The sequence below is a fragment of the Monodelphis domestica genome, chromosome 7 (genome assembly GCF_027887165.1).
Source record: "Monodelphis domestica isolate mMonDom1 chromosome 7, mMonDom1.pri, whole genome shotgun sequence".
NCBI classification, from domain to species: Eukaryota; Metazoa; Chordata; class Mammalia; order Didelphimorphia; family Didelphidae; genus Monodelphis; species Monodelphis domestica.
In genome coordinates, this window is record NC_077233.1 from 81297873 (window position 1) to 81322135 (window position 24263).

The 24263-nt window shown below is 34.6% G+C and overlaps 1 protein-coding gene across 12 annotated transcripts in view; it reads left to right on the forward strand.

The window, feature by feature from the left end:
- The window catches only part of TNS3 (tensin 3), a 481975-nt gene that overhangs the window by 383784 nt on the left and 73928 nt on the right, over positions 1-24263 (forward strand). For all 12 annotated transcript variants that reach the window (XM_007500437.3, XM_056804865.1, XM_056804871.1 and 9 more), the window contains 3 exons: positions 19346-19500; positions 21500-21626; positions 21735-21809. In XM_007500437.3, coding sequence (XP_007500499.2) covers positions 19346-19500; positions 21500-21626; positions 21735-21809 — 357 coding nt within the window. The remainder of the gene's footprint in view (positions 1-19345; positions 19501-21499; positions 21627-21734; positions 21810-24263) is intronic.

A 24263-nucleotide genomic window follows, 5' to 3' on the forward strand; every position in this document is an offset into this window, starting at 1 on the left:
TTAGTCCTGTTATTAAACTTATTGGTACATTCAATTTCTCTCTCTCTCTCTCTCTCTCTCTCTCTCTCTCTCTCTCTCTCTCTCTCTCTCTATATATATATATATATATATATATATATATATATATATATATATATATGTACATATTCCACAGTGAATGTTCTTCATTCATTTTCAGTCATATCCAACTCTTCATGACCCCCTCTGAAGTTTTCTTGGGAGAGATACTAGAGTGGTTTGTCATTTCCTTCAGCTCATTTTAGAGATTTTAGGAGACTGAAGCAAATAGGGTGAAGTGACTTTCCCAGGGTCACACAGCTCATAAGTACTTAAGATCAGATTTCAACTCAGGAAAATGAGTTCTCCTGACTCTAGACCAGGTACTCTATTTTATTGTGCCACTTAGCTGCCCATTGATGAATATAAGTGGTTATTTAATGAATTATTTATATTTAATGGAAGGTAAGAAAATTGAACACAATAGCTAACATTTACATCACATTTTGATAGGAAACAGGTTCTGAGAGAGGTTTAAGCCTGAGATTAAACAGTAAGGGACTGAACTTGAAAAGAAAGCCAAACCTCTCCTTCCCCCATTCCCCTTTTTAGGATAATCCATTTAATATCTGGAGAGAACTTTTGGGACCATTTAGTTTAACCTCTTACTTTTACAGATGAGGAAACAGAGGCCCCAGAGGTAAAGTGACTTGTCCAGAATCACATAATTAGTAAGTTGTATAGCCTAGTTTCATACCCTCCTTTCTAACTTCAATCCTACTATTTTTGTCAATTCCAGGTTTTCTTTCAAAATTCCAAAATTAGGTGCCTTTGAAGCACAAACTAACATAGTTTGTTTTGTAGTTACCTTATAAGGGAAGAAATAAATTCTAGGAATAAGGTTATCAAATTTAATTATTGAATGAATCATAAATAAAACATTTTGCAAACAGATCTTAAAGTGCTACATAAATGCTACTCATTGTTTATCATTATACAAGTCCCCCTCTTGTTGAGCATTTGTTTAGGGAAACTGTTGGTTGAATCTGATTTTATATTTTGGTTACCCAGTGCCTATCACAAGGTAGGCATTTAATAAATGCTTGTTGATTGATTAGTTGAAATGTTTCTTTACTACTACAGTGAATCTATATCTCCTTGATATAGGTTTCTCATCTAGTGTCAAAATTCCTAATTCATGCACAACTTTAATCTCTGTCAAATTTGTCTTTTTGATACTCACAGAAATGAGGGTCCCCAGAATGTTCACCCAGTTCACCCAGCATTCAGAGGCCTTTTTTCTAGGTCTCTTAATATTCGTTAGGTACTAATACAATTCTTGAGTTGTACATATGTTATCACTATCCTACCCTCTTTCCCCTTCATATCTCACTCTATTCATATACTATGTTATTGCCCAGCAAGCTCTTTTTATGACTCACAATTTGTATTCTTTGGAGATGAATATATTCCATTATTCATAGTTATATAACATCCCCAAAAATATTGGCATTAAATAGATTGGGTTTTTTTTTTTGTTTTAATGAAAAACAAACACCTGGGACCTTGAAAATGTCATGTATTTTACCTAATTCATTTCATCAAATTATTTTCCTTCTGTCTGATTTTTGACTCAGCTTATAGTCCACTTGCTCCATCTGTCCCAAGATGCAGCACTATGTTCAATATTGCCATGGGCATTGGCACATAGATCATACTAATTAACACATTAGCATATGGTCCTATGAACTTAGAAACCTGAAGGAAGTTGGGAAATTTCGACAATGAGTTGAGCCTCAGTAGGAAAAAAAATTAATAGAGAAAGACATCTCTTATGTGGTTTACTGATATATTAGGTAACTGAGTATTTGACTTCAAAGACTTAGAATTTGGGAAGGAGGTGACCCAAAAATCTGCTTGCAGTTAGAGGTAGTTCATGGGATCTTACATTTAGAACTTGAAGGGATCTGAGAGCTCATTTTGTTCAACCACTCCATTTTATAGACAAGAAATCTCAAGGTCAAAATGGTCTTTCTCAAGATCACATGGATAAATGGTAGTGCTGGATTTTTTCCTAGGTCCTTCATCTCCAAATTTGGCATTCTTCCCTCCCCCGCTCCCTTTCTCTAGTTCTAGACTCAGAGGCAAAAGAGACGTATATTTTTATTTTGATTCTAAGACTTAAAAGCTTTGTGACCTTGGGTATATTGCTTAACCTTCTAGTGCCTGTATATGTTGTTATTGTTGATACATATATTGTTATTGTTATTGTTGATACATATAACAATATATTGTTATTGTTCGATTGTTTCAGACTCCTAGTGACCCTTTTTGCAATTTTCTGTGAGTGCTTTCCCATTTCTTTCCTCAGCTCATTTTATAGATAAGGAATTGAGACAAACAGGGTTAAGTGATTGCCCAAGGTCTCACAGCTAGTAAGTGCTTGAGCAATAATTTGATTTTTTGTCACCCTTCCCCCACTTCCCCCTCTCTCCAATTGCCTCCCTTTTCCCTTGTCTTATTCCTCTTCTGCTTCTCTCTTTATTCCAGCTGATCCTGCATTTGTAGCAGAGTTCTATTTATTTTGACTTATAGTTATTTTGGAATATATCTGATGGCTCCTATTACGTGGTAAGGTCCTTTAGAGTAGAAATGCCTCATTTATTTTATTGCATTTTTTATTTGTTTTTTGTTTTATTTTTTAAATTACATATAAGAACTATCTTTAATAATTGTTATATGACATTTTGCAGTTCAGATTCTCTCCTTCCTCTACTTTTGTCCCCAGGTAGTAAATATTCTGTTCTAGGTTACACCAGTGCTATCATGCAAGCAACACATATTTTCATATTTCTCATGCTCTGAAAGAAGAAACAAATCGCATATATAAGGAAAAATTCATGAAGGAAAAATTGAAACATGGAATGCTTTGATCTGCAATCAGGCCCCAACAGTTCTTTTTTTGGCTATAGATAACTTTTTTCATTGAGTCCCTTGAGGTTATCTTAAAACCTTGCACTGCTAATAACAATTCAGTCCACAGTTAATCACCTTAAAGTATTTCTTTTACCATATAGAGGGTTCTCCTGGTTCTGCTAATTTCACTTTGCATCAGTTCATATAAGTTGAGTTTTTCTGAACTCACTCTTTTCATCATTTCTTATGCTGCAATAGTATTCTATTACAACCATATACCACAAATTTTATAGTCATTCACCAGTTGATGGATATCCACTCAATTTTCAATTCTTTGCCACTACAAAAAGAGCTGCAAAAAATATTTTTGTACAAGTAAGTCTTCTTCCCCTACAATTGATTTCTTTGGGACACAGACCCAGTAGTGGTATTGTTGGGTCAGTGTATGCACAATTTTATGGTCCTCTGGGCATGGTTTCATATTGCTCTCTAGAATGGTTGTGTCAAGTCACAGTTATACCAACAATGTATGTGTCCCAATTTTCCTATATCCCCTCCAACATTTATAATTTTCTTTTTTGGTCAGATTAGTCAATCCAAGAGGTGTGAGGTGGTATCTCAGAGTTGTTTTAATTTGGATTTCTCTAATTGCTAGTTATTTGGAGCATATTTTCATATGATTATAGTTTTAGTTTCTTCATCTGAGGACTGCTTGTTCATATCCTTTGATCAGTTATCAGTTGGAGAATGCCTTATATTTTTATAAATTTTACTCAGTTCTATCGATTTGAGAAACAAAGGCTTCATCAGAGGTACTTGCTATAATTTTTTCCCCAGTTACTTGTTTCCCTTCTAATATTGGTTGCATTGGTTTAGTTTGTACAAAAACTTTTAAAATTTAATGAAATCAAAATTATTCATTTCACTTGTTCACTTGCTCGTAATGTTCTCTATGTCTTATTTGATCATAACTTCTTCCCCTACATAAGTCTGACGTGTATATTTTTCTTTTACTCTAGTTTATTTATGGTATCACCTTTTATTTCTAATTTAAATATCTATTTTGACTTTATCTTAGTGTCTGATACAAGATCTTGGTCTATACCTATTTTCTGTCATACTGTTTTCCAGTTTTTAGAGCAGGTTTTCTCAAATAGTGAATTCTTCTTCGAAAAGCTTGGATCTTTTGTTTAATCCAGTGCTAAGTTACTATGGTCATTAACAACTTTTTGGGGGTTACTTAATGTATTTCCTTGATCTAGTACTCTTAACCAGTACCAAATTGTCTGGATAATTGCTGCTTTGTGATACTTTTGGATATCTGGTATGGTTAGGCCTCCTTTATTCATATTTTTTTTTCACTAGTTCCCTTGATATTCTTGACCTTTTCTTCTTCCACATGAATCTTTTTTATTTTTTTCTAGCTCTACAAAATAATTTTTATGTAGTTTGATTGGTGGGTCACCAAATAGGCAAATAAGTTAGTTAGAATTGTAATTTTTATTTTATTAATTTGTCCAACCTTGAATATTTAATGTTTTTCCAATTGTTTAGGTCTGAGTTTTCTGAAAAGTGTTTTGTAATTGTGTTCATATAGCTGCTGGGTTGCTTTGGTAGGTAGAACCTAGGTATTTTATATTATCTACAGTTATTTTAAAATGGAATTTCTCCTTGTATCTCTTGCTTTTGGACTTTTTTGATGGTAAATAGAAATGCTGATAGTTTATATCATGGAACTTTGCTAAAATTTTTAACTGTTCAATTAATATATTGGTGAATTCTCTGGCATGCTCTTTATTATATATATATATGTATATATATATATATACCATTATATCATCTGCAAAGAGTGACAGCTTTGCTTCCTCATTATCTATTCTATTTCCTTCTTTTTTTCTTCTTCTTCTTTCATTGCTATAGCTAGTATTTCTATGACAAACATTAAATAGAAGTGCTGATGATGGTATCCTTGCTTCACCCTAATCATATCGGGAAGTTTTCTAACTTATTCCTATTACAGATAATACTTTTTAATAATTTAAGATAGATGTAATTTATCATTGTAAGGAGAGCTCTATTTCTTCCAATTTAAAAAAATCATTAGGAAGGAGCATTTTATCATGAAAAGCTTTTTATATATTTGTCAAGATAATCATATGGTTTCTGTTGGTTTTATGTTGGTGTAGTCAGTTATGTTGATAGTTTTCCTCATATTGAACCATCCCTGCAATCCTGGTATAAAATCAACCTGGTCATAGTTTTTGCAATTAGTATTAATTAGGGAAATCGGTTTGTAGCTATCTTTATTTTTGCTCTTCCTGGTTTAGATATCAACACCATTTTTGTGTCATAAAAGGAATTTGGAAGAATTTCCTTCTTTGTCTATTTTTCAAAATAGTTTATATAATATTAGAGTTAATTATTCTTTGAATATTTGATAGGATTCACTTGTGAATCCTTTTGGCTCTGTGGATTTTTTTCTTAGGGAATTCATTGATGGTTTGTATTTGCTTCTGTTTCTAGCACAGTAGTTTGTATATTGTAGGTAATAATAATTACTAATGTTTATATAACATTTTATGATTACAGAGGGCTTTTTAGAGAGATAAAAGTGTCTCAATTGATCCCTATAACAGTGCTATCATGTGGAGCTATTTTTATCCCCTTTTCTAGCTGCAGATATACAAGATTTTAAGTGAAGAAAGTTTTAAGTATCTTATCTAGGGTTGCATTGCTAGTAAGCAAACCAGGAAATATTCAGATCGACATCTTCCTGAAATCAAATAGATTCCTTTCTTTTTAACAAACATACTTCTGTGAGTCACTGGCTCGTTCTCTTATTCCTGATATAAATTTCTTATATTGATTTATTTTTTAAATTATTTTGTCTTATTCCCTTGTTTAATTTCTTGTACTTTATAAGTGTTTAATTCAAGTTAAAGTGAATGAATACTTTCTTAGTATGATTATAGTGCTACTCTTTTGAATATATATGGGAAGGAATAGCCTGTGAGGTCCTATGGGACTCTTAAATTTTCTGATTCTGTGAGCGTCTTTCTGATACTCAGCCTATCATGAAGCAGGCCTTCAGAATAAAAGGAGCTTCTTTGCCTTTTAAATGAATGAGAGTCTTCCTCTAGGTAGGATTTATTGAGATACTGGACAACTTAGCCTTTAACTTCTCATCTAACCTAGTGTATCTGTGAGTTATTTATTCGTTTATTTATTTTGGTGATAGGTGAAGTGAGGGTGCTAATTAGTGTCTTATTAACTCTTTAACAGAATTAGCTGCTGCTGATAGCCCCATTCACACCTAGTTATCATCCCAGGATAGTTTGCTCTCCTGAAACTTCTTGAATTCTGCAACATCTGGCTTACTTAGAGATTTTATGATTCTGTTCTCTCTTTTTAAAGTAGAGAAGGAGTCTATTCCCTGAGTACCACTTATTGTTTACCTGAGATTCCTGTTTCTGCCTTCAAAGAACTTAGAAAAACAAAAACAAAACAAAAAATGAACTCGTTTTGCTCTCAATGCATTTAAATTAATTCCCAATGCCTATGGTTTCCTCACAGCAGCAGAGCCAGATGGTAATAATGCATTCTTTAAATTAATCTTGCATTATTTATCTGAAATCTTGCCTTAGACACTGGCTATATGACTTTGGGTAAGCCACTTGACATTTTTTAGTCTCAATTTCCTAATAGATAAAATGGGGATAATGATATCACCTACCTTACAAGGTTGTGAGAAAAGAATAAGAAAATATAAATAAAATAATATAAATCATACCAGTTATTATTACTATGCATGTCATCATATAGAGCAGATTACAGTGAGAAACCGGAAGTAATCTATCAGTGAATGCTGTAGACTAAGATACATAAGGATTGCAACCCTGTCTTTATCCTAGAATTCAGTTGATGCTTACCAGAAGCCCTCTGGAGAGAAGAAACTTGCTCATCCAATGTAGTTCATAAGACAACTAAGAAAATGATCAGGGTCCTTGTTCTGTCACATAAAGAAATTTAGAAACCTTTTCCTTAGTCAGAGCTGGGATATACAGTAGCTCCCCATTTGGACAAGTCCATTAAAGTTTTCAAATCATATTCCTTTCAACAAGTCTGCTTTTGAGCCTTATTATCTGGTGATTCAAGAATTCTCCTCTAAATACATTGGGCTTTCAGCAGCACTTTGAAAGGCAGGAGAGCAGTGATTCTGCTAGTCCAGGGATTCTCCTCTCTCACCAATCCCCATTGCTGCCATATTGGGAAAAGAGAGGAATACTGTTTATTGAGGGACAGTTCCCTTTTATGTGTTAATTTTAAAAAAATTTAAATACATTGTAAGTCTCTATATCATTTCCATGTAGCAACACAAATAGAATATATCAAAAAGAGAAGCTTTTGTTTCTATGCTAAGAATCTTAGCTTCATTAAAACAACATATTAATTTCCTGAAGGCAACTAAAGTTTGATCTCCCCTTTCTATTCAATTCTAGACCCCACTTGTACCTAAATGCAGTATTTATATAGGATATGATTACTGATGGATGACAAACTCTATAAATCTTGGCTACAAATATTGGTAATCTTGGTAATAAACAGTCATCCTCTTTTGAGTGAAATAGACCAAGGACAGACCTTAGGGGACACCCAAAGATAATAGGCCTGACTTGAAGGAAAATATAACAAAGTAGATTGAGAAGTAGTCAAAACTGGTAGAAGGCAAACCAGGAAAGAACAGTGTGATGAAAACCTAGAGTGAGGATCCAGTTAAGAGGGGTGATCACAATGTCAAAAGCTACAGAGAAATCCAAAAGGATGAAAACTGAGTAAAGGTCATTAGATGGGTCAATTAAAAAATCATTAGTAGCTTTAAGGGAAGCAGTTCTGTTTAAATGAAGTCTCAAGCCAGGTTGCAGAAGGTTAGGAAGAGAGTAAGAGGAAAGAAAGAAAAGGCACCAAGTTTAGGTGATCTCAAATAAATTAGTCATGAAAAAGTAGTAGACATAGGATAGCTTCTAGTAAGGATAGATAGAGTGTTAGGTTTTTTTAAAGGATAGAAGAGACACAAGTGTTTTTGTAGGGAGCAGAGAAACTGAGGAGGGGGGAGAAAGGGGGGATATGAGTAGAAATCTACAGGGTGATGCAGGATTAAGAGGTTTTTCCTTGATGAGAAGGGCTACTTTTTCATGAGAGATAATATTGAAGGAGAAGAGGGGAGGGGAAGACACCTGAGTTAGGGGAGAAAACTTGTAAAGACTTGTCTGTGTGTCTTTCTATGTCTTTCTCTCTAAAGTATTAGGCAAGATATCCCATTGAGAAAAGGGGATGAGAGGGGTTCCATGAAAGTCTCCACAAAAATGAAAAGTTTTGGCATGTGCTGTGATGGGTGAGCTACTGAATTAGTGGGGAAGGAATATAACAAGTTTGCCTAGTTGCAGTGAGGACTCAGCAAGGCAAGAGGACAACTTGGAGAGTCTGGTGTTGACCTAAGATTGTTTTATAGCACTTTTGAAGATTGGGCACATCTGTCACAACTTGGGATTGGTATATTTTTGTCTTCTCTCATAGTCTCTATTTCCCTAGGGGCTCACAATATAAGGTCCTTCTGTATATGAGAAAAAGTGTTCATGTTGGTTGCAGCTTAGGAGGTCATCTTATAGCCTTTGCAAACCTCTTTTCTGAGGAGAGAAACTTAAATGCACTAAAACAGGTGCTGTTCAGACTCTTAAGTGAGAAGGTATCAAAGAATCCCTCCTATAAATCCATGTTAGTTTGACCCATATTCCCCAAAAGGCAAGTGTAAACAATTAACTGATAAAGCAGTTTAGAACTTAGATGTGCTATGCTGTCCTAACTGTATTTCTCTTAAGATATTTGGATTTATGAGCAAAATGCAGGACACTGAACCAACTATGAAATAGTCATTAATGATTGTTTATTTGTTGTTTCAGTTAGACAGGAATGTGAGGGAGTTTTGTGAACCACTTAACTAGGATATTAATTCAAATTTTAAAGTTTAAGGACAAACACAAAGTAATATTAATTTTTTTCAGAGAATTTAAATTGAGAATGAACCTTAGAAATTACCAAATTGAACTCATTTTGCATAAGGAAATCTCTGAGGCCCAAAGAGGTCAAGGTAAGTATCTTATTCTTGATCAAAAAGATAGAAAGTAAACAAACCCTCAGGAATTTAAAAGTAACTGACTCAATGTCCAGTGTTCTTTTCACTACATAGCTAGCCTAATTTCTGGCACTTACACAACAAATACATTCATTTTATCCTAACAACAATCCTAGGAGTTAGATACTATTGTTATACTCATTTTCAATTGAGGAAACTGAGGCAGAGAAGTTAAGTGATTAGCTGTCTAAAGCTGAACCTGAATTCTGGTCTTCAGGTCTAATGCTCAATCCATTCCACTTAGCAACCTTCATTACTCAGCTTCCTACATACAACAAGCTTCACTACAAATGAAGCTGCTATTTGAAAGATGGATTTTACCATTTGATGCCATTACTTTAGATGTGGTCTTAGTGAGGAAGTTAGTACCACAACTGGTCATTATCCGTTTACCAGTGTTCTTATCTGGCAATTATCTGTACATAGCTAAGTAAATTTCATTATATCTTCCAGGACCCTGGTGAGCCGCTTTTCCCACTCCCTCTTTCTCTGGTAATGAGTTTGACCTCAGGGAATCAACATATTATAAATAAAATCGGTTCTGATAAATGTAAATTGTTTTACAAATCTCTGAACTTTAGTTCAAAAATCAAAACTAAATTATTTTAGAATTATCTGGCATTCGGAAAGATTAGCACATAACTTAAGAAACAGTGTATTTATTTTGAGAGCAAAGAAAGATCATTGTTCATTTTTTATGCAGCTGGCCCATAGAAAGTTCATTTATTTATTGTTTTTTTACTTTCATTGTCTTTTGTGAATAAACATTTGCCTTAGACCAGGGAAACTGTATATTGTTAATAGGCTAATTTATTTCATCCTTCAGCCACTTGGAGCCACCTACAGGTGCTTTTAGGAGACTACAAAGAACTGCTTTTTTACCTTATCTAGCCTGAATAGCCCTCTCAAAAACACAGTTTTTCCTCCTTTATGAAGCTAAGTGATATTTTCTCATTATTTCCCTTTCTTAAGGATTTAGCCTGGGTTTGGTTATTTAATAAGTTAATTAAAATCAATTGTCAGTTAATTTTAAATGTTTTTTTAAGCTGTTTAGAGCATAGGTAGGAGTTTAATTTTTTGAAGCTTGCTCAGATTTAATTTTTTAAATGTCTTATTATAAAGCCCTGGTTTAATCTTTCTGCACTTGATTTCCTCCCATACTACTTTGTCTATGGTCAAATTTCCCTTTATCGAAATCGCATCAGAGATAAAACAAATTCCACAGACACATACATCCATGAAATGTTTTAGTTTAGAGGGCCCTTAGTTTATCATTCATTCTTTTTTTTTTTTAAACCCTCACCTTTCATCTTGGGATCAATACTGTGTATTGGCTCCAAGGCAGAAGAGCAGTAAGGGCTAGGCAATGGGGGTCAAGTGACTTGCCCAGGGTCACACAGCTGGGAAGTTTCTGAGGCCAGATTTGAACCTAGGACTTCCTGTCTCTAGGCCTGGTTCTCAATCCACTGTGCCACCCAGCTGCCCCCAGTTTATCATTCATTCTAACCTTATCATTTTACAGATGGGAAAACTGATTCACAAAAAATGATTTATCAACCATTACACAGCATATTTGAGGCAGTTAGAACTTGAACCAAGACTCCGGAATTGAGTGTTCTTTCCATAGTATACCCAGTTTTGTGATAACTTTATCTTATCTTTAGAAAGTATTCCTGAGTTGCATTAATATAGAGACTTTCTCTTCTAGCAAAGGATTTTTTCTGTTACCTCTGCCTATCTCACAAGAGTATCTTGAATCTCAAGACCTCTTAATCCTAACTTCTTGATGTGATAGGAATTTGTTCTCCCAAAGTTTTTGTTTCCTTTTCCTTTAATCCATGGATCTAGCTGTTCCCTTCAAGGATCAGTTCCCTCAGAAGTTAGCCTCCTACCATCCACTAAAATAAGCTTCGCATGATGGAGTTTATGGTGTTGCAAAATAGAATGCTAGTGTTCTTTGGGTTTATTTATCTATTTATTTTTTGCTAACAGAACAAAGAATATTAATGGAGATGGTTAGACTATATCACATAGGTTAAATGTCATTGGGAAATGTCTAACAAAATAAATAAAAACACAATACAAAATAGATAATGCTAATTTATGATTTTCTAACTCAATATATACTGCCCATAGAGTTCTGAATCCATTTGACTGACTCCACTTAGCTGCTAAATTTTCCCTCATTTAAGACTTTAAAACAGAGGCCAGATAACCAGATCAGCTGTGTCATAAAGATGGATTCTTGATCAGGATGTCCTTCCTAGCACATTGAGTTTAGACAAGGAACCTCATCTCCCTGGGATTCAGTTCCTTCTTCTCTGTGAGGAGAGGAGTGGATTAGATGGTTGGCAAGGTAGCTTCCACTGCTAGATCTTGAATCATTTGACCCTTTGAGTTTACTACTATATCATTAGAGGAATAAATTGTGTGTGTGACTGGCATATATATGTATATATAATCTAAGGAATGAAGAGTATGTAATATATTATGTAGCCTTAGTAGTATATGTTTGTATGTGTTTCAGAGGCAGAGACAGGGAGAAACAATGATAGAGATGTGTATAGACTGAAAAGCATGTGGGAGAGCCTATGTAATCTAATGAAAGGATGCTTCATAGACATATATGTGTATATACACAAAATATTTATAGCTATCTATTTAGAGAAATGAGAGAGAAAGCTACATGTATAAGAATCCATTATTTTGAATCATATCCTTTTATCTGGAACATAACCAGAAATTTGGGTGAATGATACCTACTCCCACAACTGGCTTGTGTATTAAGTATAGAATGTTCCTATGTTTATTCTTCAGAAGGAAAACTAACAATCACCCAAACAAGGGAAATAGAGAAAACATCCTAGTAGTTTCCAAAATATTTTTCTTCAAAGGTAAACATGTAAAGGGATGGAGGGTGGGCATTAAGATCCACAGAAATACATAAACAAGATACATAAACAAGTCACCAAATGACCAAGAAAAGAAAACCTCCAAGAACTCTTCACTCGGAGTAATCCACAATGTGTTCATTTCGCATTTCCAGTTCTTCTAACTCAGATAATTTAATCATTCTTATTTTTTATTCATCAGAGATCTCTTCCTCCTCCTATATCAAGATTAAAAAAAAAAGGTTGAGACATCATATATGGAATATCTGCAATACTTGCTGTATTAAAACCCTGATCTGTTGAACAAGCAGATGGCAGAATTCTGGGCTTCATCATGATAAAACAAATAAGAGTTATAATATAGATGCATTGCTTCTGGGCTTTGTTACATGTACTTTAGTAAGAAGTATCATCTGAACTATTTTACTATCTGTCAATGTCCTTGGCTAGACTGATGACTGACCCTAATCATTTCTGGTATATATCAAATTGACTAAGATATATTCTTAGATTAAGATTCCTTAAGAAATTTTCATCAGTATGAAGGTAGAAAGGTAGCATCCTTGACAATTCTTCTTTTATACAATATATTTAGATCACTAGACTCAAAGTCAGAATTCCTGGGTTCAAATACCAACTGTGAAAATGATATGCCCTGTGTCCTTAGACAAATCATCTCACATTTGAGTTATGATTTGCTCATTCATAAAATAATAAGACTGGACTAGAAATTTTCTAACCTCTCTACTAGAGGTTAAGATTCTGTTACCCTGTAAAATAAAAATTCCAAAAATAGTATACTTTAGTTATCAGAGATATACTCTCAGAATAGGAAGAAACCTCAAAGGTTGACGGACCAGGAATCTGCTATTCACCATACTTGACAAAATCAGTCTTTTTCTGATGATTTCCAGTGTGAGGAAAAATGGTTTGATTATTGATGAGATAATGTATCACATGTTGTGCTTTGGTTGTATGTTGTAAGTAAATGTGATCCTCGATGTGCCAGGACTCAACACATTTTTTAAAATTCCAGTCTGATTATCAATTGAATGGAAAGAAGAAAAGAATAAGGTTGGGATTGGAAATTGTTAAAAAAAAAAAAACCAAAGTCACTAATCAAAGAATTTGTATATTGATCAAATGAATGAATCCTGAATTAAATAGTTGTGTTACCCTAAGGGGTTTCTTATTTTGGTAATTATTTGGGGAAAAATACCACATCCTTTGAAAATGATTTCTTTTTTAAACATGTCATTTCCCAAAATGCCTTGCCATTGAAAATAGTTAATAAAATAATTGCATTTAACAGTGAATATATCATTCCTACTTTGTGATCCCCTACTTCTCAACCCAGAACAAAATAATATTTCATCAGCTGTCCCTCCAGGCCAAGATCAGTTATTGCAATTAATTAATCCAAGTCCATTTCACTTTAGAGTGTTGTTTTTGCTCATTTAATTAATTTATTTTTCTTTTGTTTTTTAATTTAATTCATTTAATAGTATATTTTTCTGGTTTTGCTTGGGTTGCTGCCTCAGTTCATACACATTTCCCTAGATTTCTACAATAATTCTCATTTCTTATGGCATAGTGGTTGTTCACTACATTAATATACTATAGTTTGTTCAGGTTTTCCCCAGCTGATGGGAGCCTATTTTGTTTCCAGATATTTGTTATTGCAAAAGTACTACTGCAATTATTTTGAAATTAAGGTCTACTTTATCTTTCTCAGAGACCATTGGGTTGTTTGTTGTTGTGCAGTTATATCTGAGTCTTTATAAACCCACAGAATTTTCTTTGCAAAGATCCTGGAGTGGCTTGCCATTTCCTTCTCCAGTAAATATTTTTGTCAGGCAGTCAGAGATTAAGTGACTTATCTTGGGTCACACAGCTAGGAAATGTTTGAGACTGAGTTTGAACTCAGGTCTTTCTGACTCTACCCCCTACATTTTGTCTACTGAATCACCTAGCTGCCTCTTAGGCATGCAGAGGTTAAATGGAAGAGGCTAGAAGAATTATAATTAGTAAATGAACAAATGAAAGCACATTTATCATGCTCTTAATATTTGTCCAAACCTGTTGTAATCAGTGGAGATACAAATACAACAGCAAAGATTGCTCCTACCCTCTGGTAATATATTCTAAAGGGATAAAGAAAAACAACACATATAGGAGAATAGTAACTGCAGAGATATTTTGGTTTGAAAAATGCCAGAGATGATGAGTTCAGTTATTGGAGAGTAGATTGGCCACAACTTTTCCAGGAACAGTGAAAGAGTTGAGTTGATTGTGGTGCAGTGGGAACAGTGCTGAGCTTCAAGTCATAGGAACTGATTCCTAGCTGTGTGACCTTGCATAGGTTACTTATCCTTCTTGGTTCTCAGTTTCCTCATCTCTAAAATAAATTGACTGGACAAGTTGACTGCCAAGGGCCCTTTCTGCTCTCTATCTATGATCCAATGACATCTCTGGAAAAATTCCCACATAGCATTCCCATTTTGTTAGAAAAAGAAGGCCAGAAATTATTCAGGGAGCATTTTCCTGCCATAAAATGAAAAGTTAAATTTTCTTGCCTTTCCTAAGAAGATTTCATTCATTTGGAACAAAAAATTAAATTTTCTTGGCCATCCCAGGAGAACCTGTAGAATATTTTATTCATTCATCCAATAAAATGAATACTTGCTATGAAAAAGATTGGGAACTCTGGTAATAGGCAGTCATAACTGATATTTAAGAGTTTTTTATGTTTTTTTTTACTTGAATGAATAAAGAGAACTCATTAATTCCATATTTAATAATTTTTACTGGTAGCTTTCAATTTGGGGCATCTTATTAGACACCTTTAATAGAAAATTTCAGAATGCTGTGGGTGCAAATCCTCCTGATATTTTTGGGCCATTGTGGGAGATTTTTTTGTGATAATGAATCAGTAAGAAGCAGGGCAAGTGACATCAGACCTGTGCTTTAGGAATATTATATAGCTGGTTGAGAATGAATTAGAATGAAAAGAGACTAGAAACTAGAATTCCAATTAGGAGACCAGGGTAGTACTAAAAACAAGAAGAGATAGTAGCCTGGACAAAGGTAGTGGTCATGTGAGTAGAGGAGAGGGGACTCTTCTTAAAGTTAGAATCCACACGTATTGACTACCATCTTTCTCTTTACCCACTTTCCCAACTTCTGGATAATGTTCATAGCTTTATATTTTCTGACATAAGCATTCAGTCAGTTACCAAATCTTGTCAACTCAAGCTGCTCAGCATCTCTCTAATCTGTCCCCTTCTCTCTACCCTCATGGCTATTTCCTTACTTGGAATGTTATCAGCCCTTGTCATGTACCCCTTGTTCTACTTGCCTCCCATCTCTACCAACAAGCTATTAAACAGGTGCCAAATTAGCATGGCATACTTAGCCTCAGTTCCCTTATCTGAAAAATTGTGTTGGCAAGAGAGGTTTGGACTCAGTGGTCAGCAAGGTCCTTTCCATTTCTAAATCTGTGATCCTGAATCCTAAACACCAAAATGTTGTAGTAAATATTTTTGCCTTTTAACGGTTTTCTAAGGGTTTCAACTAAGGGTTGCTAAGGGTTTCAAGCTTGGTTACTTTTCTGAACACTGTTTTGAAGAAAGTACCTCTGTCTTCTTACTATTTGTAGGGTTTTGAAAGTTGTTCTGTGTACTAGATGCACATTTCTTTCTTTCTTTTTTAATAATAGGCAAAGGTGGACACTTGACTTTCCAGGTAATATACCATCTTGGAATAGTGGGAGTGATGATTTTGCTGTATGATAACCTGGACATGAATGTTAATCCTGGCTTTTCAGAGTCATCTATCTGACCTTAGAGGAGTCACTTAAGCCTCTCTAGAGCTAAAGTTCTTCATCTGTAAAATGGTTACATGATATATAAGGGCACTTGTTGATTCTATATCCCTGCATCTATGATCCCATTTACTGTTTAATCTTTGCCAGTAGTTAATTCAGGGATAACATATATATAGTTCAACTATTGACTCAGAGGTTTCTGAAATGTTTGACTTTTTATTTCAAACTTGACATGTACATCAAGGAAACCAAAAACTGTTTATATATAAAGAACAAAGGTGATTTCACATGAAACTTGGAATATCTATTACAGAAATTTTTTACAAATATAATAAATATTAGATTATATTAACAACACACCCCTGTTTGTATCTCCTTCTGGACTTTCTTCTGCTGTCTTCTGTATATTTTTTCTTTCATTGTCACTCTTTCTTTTTGGCTTCACACCCAATTTCTACCCATCCCCCTAAGACACAGAGAGACAGAGAGACAGAGACAGAGACAGAGACAGAGACAGAGAGAGACCTTCTTCTTAAGGTATAGTCAAGCAAAGACATTTACCCTGCCTGAAAATTTATGTCTCATTTTAAATCTTTAGGCAAGAAACACCATTCATAATCTATCTCCTTGGTCAGTGATGGTGAACCTATGGCATGGGTGCCAAAGATGGCACAAAGAGCACTCTCTGTGGGCACTCCCTTCTCTACCCTCCTCTCCCCCCCAGTTCATTACTAGCAAGGCAGAAGGACTTGGGTAGAGCTGGTCCCCTTCCTCTTTCTACCATGCCTGGTAGACATTTTTTTCACATTCTCCATTCTCTATGCCCAGCTAACAGGAGGTAAGGTGGGTAGCTCACAGGCAGCAGAGCCGGAGGGGAGCAGAGTGCTTGGGCCACTCCCCTCCCCCTCTCTACACTCACTGAGGACATTCTTCACTTCCCCCACCCCTCCACCAAGCAGCACAATGGGAGTGCTTTCTCCCTCCCCAGTACTCAGTGTGTGTGGGGAGGGCGATGCACAGCCCTTTGAGAAATCTCAAAATGGTTTGCCATCCTATGTCATGTAATTGATTAGCCATCACACTTATCAAAGTTCTTAAGTCTTTCAAAGATTTTTTATTTCAAATGATATAGTCATTGTATAAATAAATGGTTCTTCATTTTGCTCTATGTAGCATCAGTTCATACAAATCTTCCCAGGTTTCTCTGTGTTATGATAATGTAATGCTACATTCAGATACCAACATTCTTTCAGTTTTCCACAATCTAAGAGAACCACTTTGCTTCAATATCTTCACTACCAGCACCACAATAAATGCTGCTATAAATATTTTTAGCATACATGAATCCTTTTCCTTAATATCTACACAGATTTTTGCCACTTTGCCTCATACCTTGGGTTTATTTGCTGTCTGATTATCCTCTCCATTTTCTTCCATGGCTTAGTATAGTTCTGGCTCTGTTGGCTGCTTTTTCTGCTTTATTTCCTCCCAGAACTCCTGTTCTGACCCCTCTCTTGCAGAAGGACCCAAGAATACTGTGTCATTCCTTTTACTGACAAACAGAAAACAACACAGGAAAATGTTCGTTCTTCCTTCCCACCCTCATTCCCACCCCCTTCTATTTAGAGAAATCTCTCCTTGCTTTATTTATGTTCATGTTATCTTCATGTTAGAATGTAAACTTCTGCCTTCCACCCTGTGCTCTGGGATAATTCTCCTCCAGCTAGTTAGTGCTTAGCCCATTGCCCAGACATTTAGTCATTTCCTAAGTATCACTTGTCGAAGATGATCTAAACTTTGATGGAAGTAAGTCTAAGGTAGGAGACAAAATCCAGGTTTTATTTATTTGAGAAATTTCTACATTTTGTCTTAATTTAAGCAACAGCCATTGTTATTATATTTAAAAAATGTTTCTAGACACCAAAATAGCAAGGCAAGGGTTAAAACTTTTAAAATTATTTTAGTAATTAAAACTCCAATGGGTATTATTTTAACAAAATTTGACAACTGTGGTGAGTCATAGGACCAAAAAAGATTATGTGACCCAATGCTCTTAATAATATTAAGATATATTGTGCTTTAGTCAAAGGAGAGACTTCAATTCAACTCTCCTCATTCCCAGATTTTCTTGCTAGATTGCCATAACCAAGTCAGTCAATGATTCGCCCTAAGTCTCAGTTTCCTTATTTGTAATTTAGCCATGATAATCACTACCAGTGTCCCCCAGGTAGCCAGAGTAAGAGGATCTTGAGTTTGTATCTTGATTTTTCTGTTTACTCTCTGTTTGATCTCTCATGGTATCTTTTAGCATTATTTCCTTTCTCTAAACATTGTAGGGTTGTGTTTGTGTGTGTTTAATGTGATTTCTTTTCCAGTGCTATCTCTGATCTTTTAACCTTGCTTTCCAGGTCTGTCTTGGGAAATTTATTTTAATAAGCTACAAAGTACTTTACAAAATAAGTTGTTATTGTTATTATTATATAGCTAATAGTTAACATTTATGTGGTCCTTTAAGATTTGGAAAGCACTTTAGAAATATTATCTTATTTGATCTTTACAACTCTTTGAGGTACTTACTATTATCTCTGTTTTATAAATGAGGAAACCAAAGTATGGGACAGCACAGTGGATAGCATGCTGGGCCTGGGATCAGGAAAACCTAAGGTCAAATATGACTTCAAACACTTACTAACTGTGTGACCCTGGGTATGTCACTTAACCTCTCTTTGCCTTAAACCATGCCAGTATATTTGCCAAGAAAACACCATGGGCCGTACTGGAATGATATGATCCACAGGGTCATGAAGAGTCCGATACAACTGAATAACTGAACAACAACAAAAACCAAAGCAGACTAGTTGAATGACTTGTCCAAAGTCACGCAGTCAGATCTGAACTTGTCTTCTTGACTCTAGAACCAGAACTCTATCCACTATGACACCTCTACCAACAGCCTTCTGGTCTAAATTTATAATTTTTAAATTTATGTATTTATGATTGTAAATCATATCATACATATAATTTATACATATATAATTTATATATAAAGTTAAAATTTATAACATTAAAATTTCCAAGAATTCTATTTCTGAGTGGAGCACAGCAGGATGTTATAGGTAGATCATTTTTTCAATAAGCTTTTTGATTGATACATGATAAATTTATATGAGGGTTCTAGCAGTATGAAATATGCATAGTAGTTGTTCAATAAATATTTTGATTGATATTTGCTTATCCATATGTCACAAAGCATGCACACTTACTTGTGCACATTTTTCCATACTCATTTATTTCTAACGATGATGGAACCATGATTCCAATAAAGTGTTAAAGTAAAATGTTATGAAATTGGTTCAATATATTTGCTACATTTTTGTACAACTAATTTTATAAAGATTAAATATGCAATTTCAAAAAAGAATTATTTTTAATAAGGAATTTTCTAGGGTAAAATAATGAAAGATTCAACTAAACAGTTATATTTATTTTGCATTCATGTTCTTTCTCATAACATATGTTCTACAGGAGATGACCCATCTGGAGGGAGAATCAGGAAATTAAGCCTTGGCCAGTATGACAACAGTGCGGGGCAGCCATCATATACTGGATGGGTAAAAGCTACTACTTTGGATTCAGTTCCAACTTTGGGATCCTTTATTACACCAGGGGAAGTCAAAGAGGTAGTTACAACTTGTTACTTGATTTCAAAACATCTAACCCAGTTCAGGTTCATTCTCATGTATAGCCCAAGACTTCTGTAGTTAAATGGGCTATCCTAAAAGATTTAAATTCTGTCCTATGGTTATATCCATTTTATTAGTTTCACTTGAATTTTGACTATGTAAGAAATAATGACATCTAACACTCTTTTTTCATTTTATTTTTTCCATATTTTCATTTTTGGGTCTCAATATTCTTGTCTCTAATTCTGAGATAGCTATCATGTTGTAGAAATTATCTGTCATTTTTGAACTAATATTTCTACAGAATTTTCAATTTTTTTAACTTACCACTTAATTTCCATATTGATTTGTTCTTTGAGTTTTTTTAATTGATTTTCTACAGTCCACTGGAAAATGATTGTGAATGTTCCATTATTATTTTTAATGTATCATTTTATTATTCTTTAATTACTCCTCTCTCCTGTTTTTTTAATTACTTTTCTTTATTCCATAGCATTCATTATATTGGCACATCTTTCTGTCGCTCATACTTTTTTTAGTCTTTCTGCTGATTTTTCTTTGAGAAATTTCTTGTGATTAAATAGTTTATATCTTTTTGTTATTATTAGTTAATTTATTTGGTACATTTCTTATGATTTTTTGAGGTAATAGAGGATTTGGTTTGACATGCCTTGTCTTTTAGCCAACTTATCACATAGCTCTTACAATCTCTCAAATGAGTAATGGGAAAAGATTTGTGTATCTATTTATATATAGCACCTACTACATGCCAGGCACTTTGGTAAACACTTGCACTTACACACACACATATACTCACCTTTGTATCTATCTATATATTTTAATCCTCAGAACAATTCTGAGAGGTACTATTGTTATCCCTATTTTACAGATGAGTAAACTGAGACAAACAGAATTTAAGTGATTTTTCTAGGACCACATATCTACTAAATTCCTGAGGAAGAATTTGAACTCAGTTCTTCCCAACTCCAGGCAAGGTGCTCTAGCCATTGTGCCACCTCACTTTTTATATTTTTGTCAAAGATATACCTAGCCCTGATGCAACATAATCATGTCCTTTCTGCCCTTTTACATATTCTATATACAACACCTTACACAGTTACAGATCAGTTCAACATACACATCTTAGTGATATGCACAATTTATATGCTTTTACTCTTCTAATTGTGTTAATTCCTATATACATAGCCAATATGTTTCTCCTTATTTCTCTTATCACTTTTTCCTGTCCATATTTACCCTAAGTCACTCAGACTGGGTTTGAGGCATAACCCAACCACTAGGAAAGAGAGGGGAAGAGAGTTCATCAAATTAATTTTCTTTCAGGAGATTTGCTTCATAACCATCTTGGCTTCTCCTCCCTCATTCCTTATAGTCCTGCAACCAGGAACTGTGATAAAAAACTGCTCTTATTCCCAAAAGAGCTATGTCAGTCCACTTCCTCCAAGGTCCTACTCACTTTTCCAGTTGTCCTTCTGGACAAAGCGCCCTTTCCTGGCTATCATTGCTATTATTTATTATTTCCTTGCTTAAAATACAAGTTAGTTGGGGGGGGGGGGGTAGGAACTCTCTTTGCTTTTGTATTTTTATTCCCAATTCTTAGCACAATGCTAGATAGATTTTAGGATTTAATGAATAGCTTTCATTGATTTATTTATTCACTCATACTATTTCCCAGAGAGCTCCAAACCAAGAGATCCCTCCCTCTGCTGCTCTTGCTCCCTACTTGTTTTTCTTCCCCTATTGAATACATATTTCTTGGGAGCTAGCAAGTGACTTGTTTGCTTTTATTTCTATCCATAGGAGTTTGTATATGACCATGCTTATAATGATGGCTATTTCCCAAATTAACTTCTAAAGTCCTATATCTAGAATTGGATTCTAAACCCCCTCACCTTCATCTGAATTTAGTAAGGAAGCCAATGCCCTTTCTATTAAACCTCATTTTACTTTTCTGCCCATGTCAATCCTGTTGTAGACAATGGTAGCCAGTTATCCTCAAGAACTTGATGTGATTGATGGTGGAATATTCTCACCAACCAAGAATGGGAATGAAATTGTGTCTCCTACTCCAGCTTTTCCTGTGTCTCCTGAGACACCATATGGTAAGAAAACCTTCATTAATATCAATAGTCACTTGGTCTTGGACATGTTGATTTTTTTAAATTTTTGAGGAGAATTCTAAAAGTCATTTATTGTTCTTTCTTTTTCAGTGAAAACTCCTCCACATTATTCTCAGATTAGTCCAGCAGAGCATGGCCCAACCAATTTGTACAAACCAGGATATGGTAAGAACTTTAGCTATTCCTTAAAATGTATTGGTTTTGTCTTAGAAGATCATTGATTTTCTAGGTATGGTGGTACATGCCTATAATCTCTTCTACTGAGTAGACTGAGGCCAGTAGATTACTTAAGCACAGGAATTTAAAGCTAAACCTATCACATATCTTCCCTAAATCCTGTTCCTCTAGGCTGAGTCCCCCAAAAGGGATCCCAATGCTGCATGAGGGGGTCAATCAATTTCCCTTAGAAATGGAACAGGACAAGCTTTCATGCAAATGAGCAATGAGATCCAGTCTAGAAGTGATCTCTGCATTTCCAGCCTGGGTAAAATAGGAAAATTTAGTTTCAAACAAATCAAAAAGAGGATCATTCTTCACTGACCTTGGTTATTTTTTAATAACAATTGTTTTGACACAAGTTTCAATTAATATTTCTTTCTATTATGTTAAAAATGATTTGTTTCTCTTTGGAATTAGATTTCTCAGGCTTTTCAGATTTGAGTAAATGTAGGATTTAGAGTATAATTATGTAAAAATCTTGGCTTCACAAACCAGACGATGATTTGTTCACTTAAATTTAGATTTTAATGTGAGATATCAATAATATATTGATATTTGAGGTGTATAGAAGGATAAGGAGATAAATCTGGAATTGAATAATAGGCTGCTCTAAGAGATTAAATTTTTTCATCTACTCTTTGTAAACTTTTTGAAAGTTTTCCATGATTTTTGATTGTCAGAGTCTAATGTTCTAACAGTCTTGTCATTTATTGATACCTTTCTGATATTTTCTTCCATATCAGAACTTTTGAGATGCTATACTTTGTATAATATTTTCCTTATATGAATTAAGACATAAAATCTAAAATTACCTACCTGTAGCTTGATACCAAATTATTTAATTTATGTATAATAAAAGTAACATGTAGAAAAGTGTGTAGACCTAATAGGACACAACATGAATTTTCTAAGGAAGTATATTTTGGCTCAACATAATATACACTCATCCAGAAATAAATAAAGACTGTCTAGAATATGAAGTGAATTTCATATCATTTAAAGTATTCATTCTGAAGGTAGATGAACACGTTTATTATTGTTATAAAAAGTCTGACATAAAAGGTTGAGTCATAAAATTCTATGATTCTGTATTCTTGCCTGTGGTAAAATTTAGAATGTGCTCAGTACTTTGAAATCTTTATAACCTTTGAGAGGAATTTTGGATTTGGGAAATATTCCAAAATTATTTGGAGACAAAAATAGGAGTGTTCAAGTTGATTGGTAGTTTACTTTTTCAAGTCAAAATCCAAATGTAATTATATTAGGATGAGATCAATTTGTCATTTGGCTAAAAACTGAATACGAAACTTTGTAAAATATTTGTAAAGCACTTAGCCCAGTGCCATGTATAAAGTAAGTGACTAATAAATGCTTATTTCTATCTCTTCTGCCCTTCTCTCCCTCATGGCAACTTCAATGGAAGTCATATTAGGATAAGCATCTTTTCATCTTTTGACTACTTTGAAATAAAATACTCTGCTCTGATGGTTACACTCTTAAAGGCCCCACACTGATGCCTCATACTATGGAGGTGACTGGGTTTTGAATAGCTTTGCCAGAAAAGTGTATTTTTTAAGGAACCTAATCCTTATTCCCCATTACATCTTTTTTTTTTTAAACCCATACCTTCCATCTTGGAATTAATACTGTGTATTGGTTCCAAGGCAGAAGAGTGGTAAGGGCTAGGCAATGGGGGTTAAGTGACTTGCCCAGGGTCACACAGTTGGGAAGTATCTGAGGTCAGATTTGAACCCAGGACTTCCCTTGTCTAGACCTGGCTTTCTATTTACTGACCCCTTTTTATGCCTTCTTGTATGAAGATTTTTCACCCTTTCCTTACCCTCTCATATTGTATAAAAGTTGCCACAAAGCCTAGAAAGAATGGCTAGGTTCGTTGCCAGAAGAAAGGCCACAAGACTATGTAAATGTATTTTTTTTTTGCTGTGAAAATCTACGAAATGAATAAAAATGCAAAATAACCCCCATTCCTACATGTCCTCCTTCCATTTCTGTAGTGATATTAGTTCAATGGGGAGGAAGTGAAGTAGGGGAAAGATTGGACTAGATTATTAAGTCCCTAAGATATAGAAGAGGAGGTCATTGAGTTATTGAGTGAGGTCATAGTTATGTTGCTCCAGAGGAAGTTTTTACTGTGTTTACAGGAGTGGCCAGTCATCACTATAGCCTTAGGTTTGGGATTTTTCCACATTTGGAGAGCTATCACATCTTAAATTCCTTTTTTCTCTTGCCAAAACTAGTCAATCAATTTGAAGGAATTCAGCCATCTCTTTATATTTGTCCTTAAAATTGTCCTCCTTCCTTATCTCATCCCAGGGCTGGGGCAAGGTTGGTGGTAATCAAATTAGCAATGGGAAGGGAAGGAGGGAAGAATCATTTCCC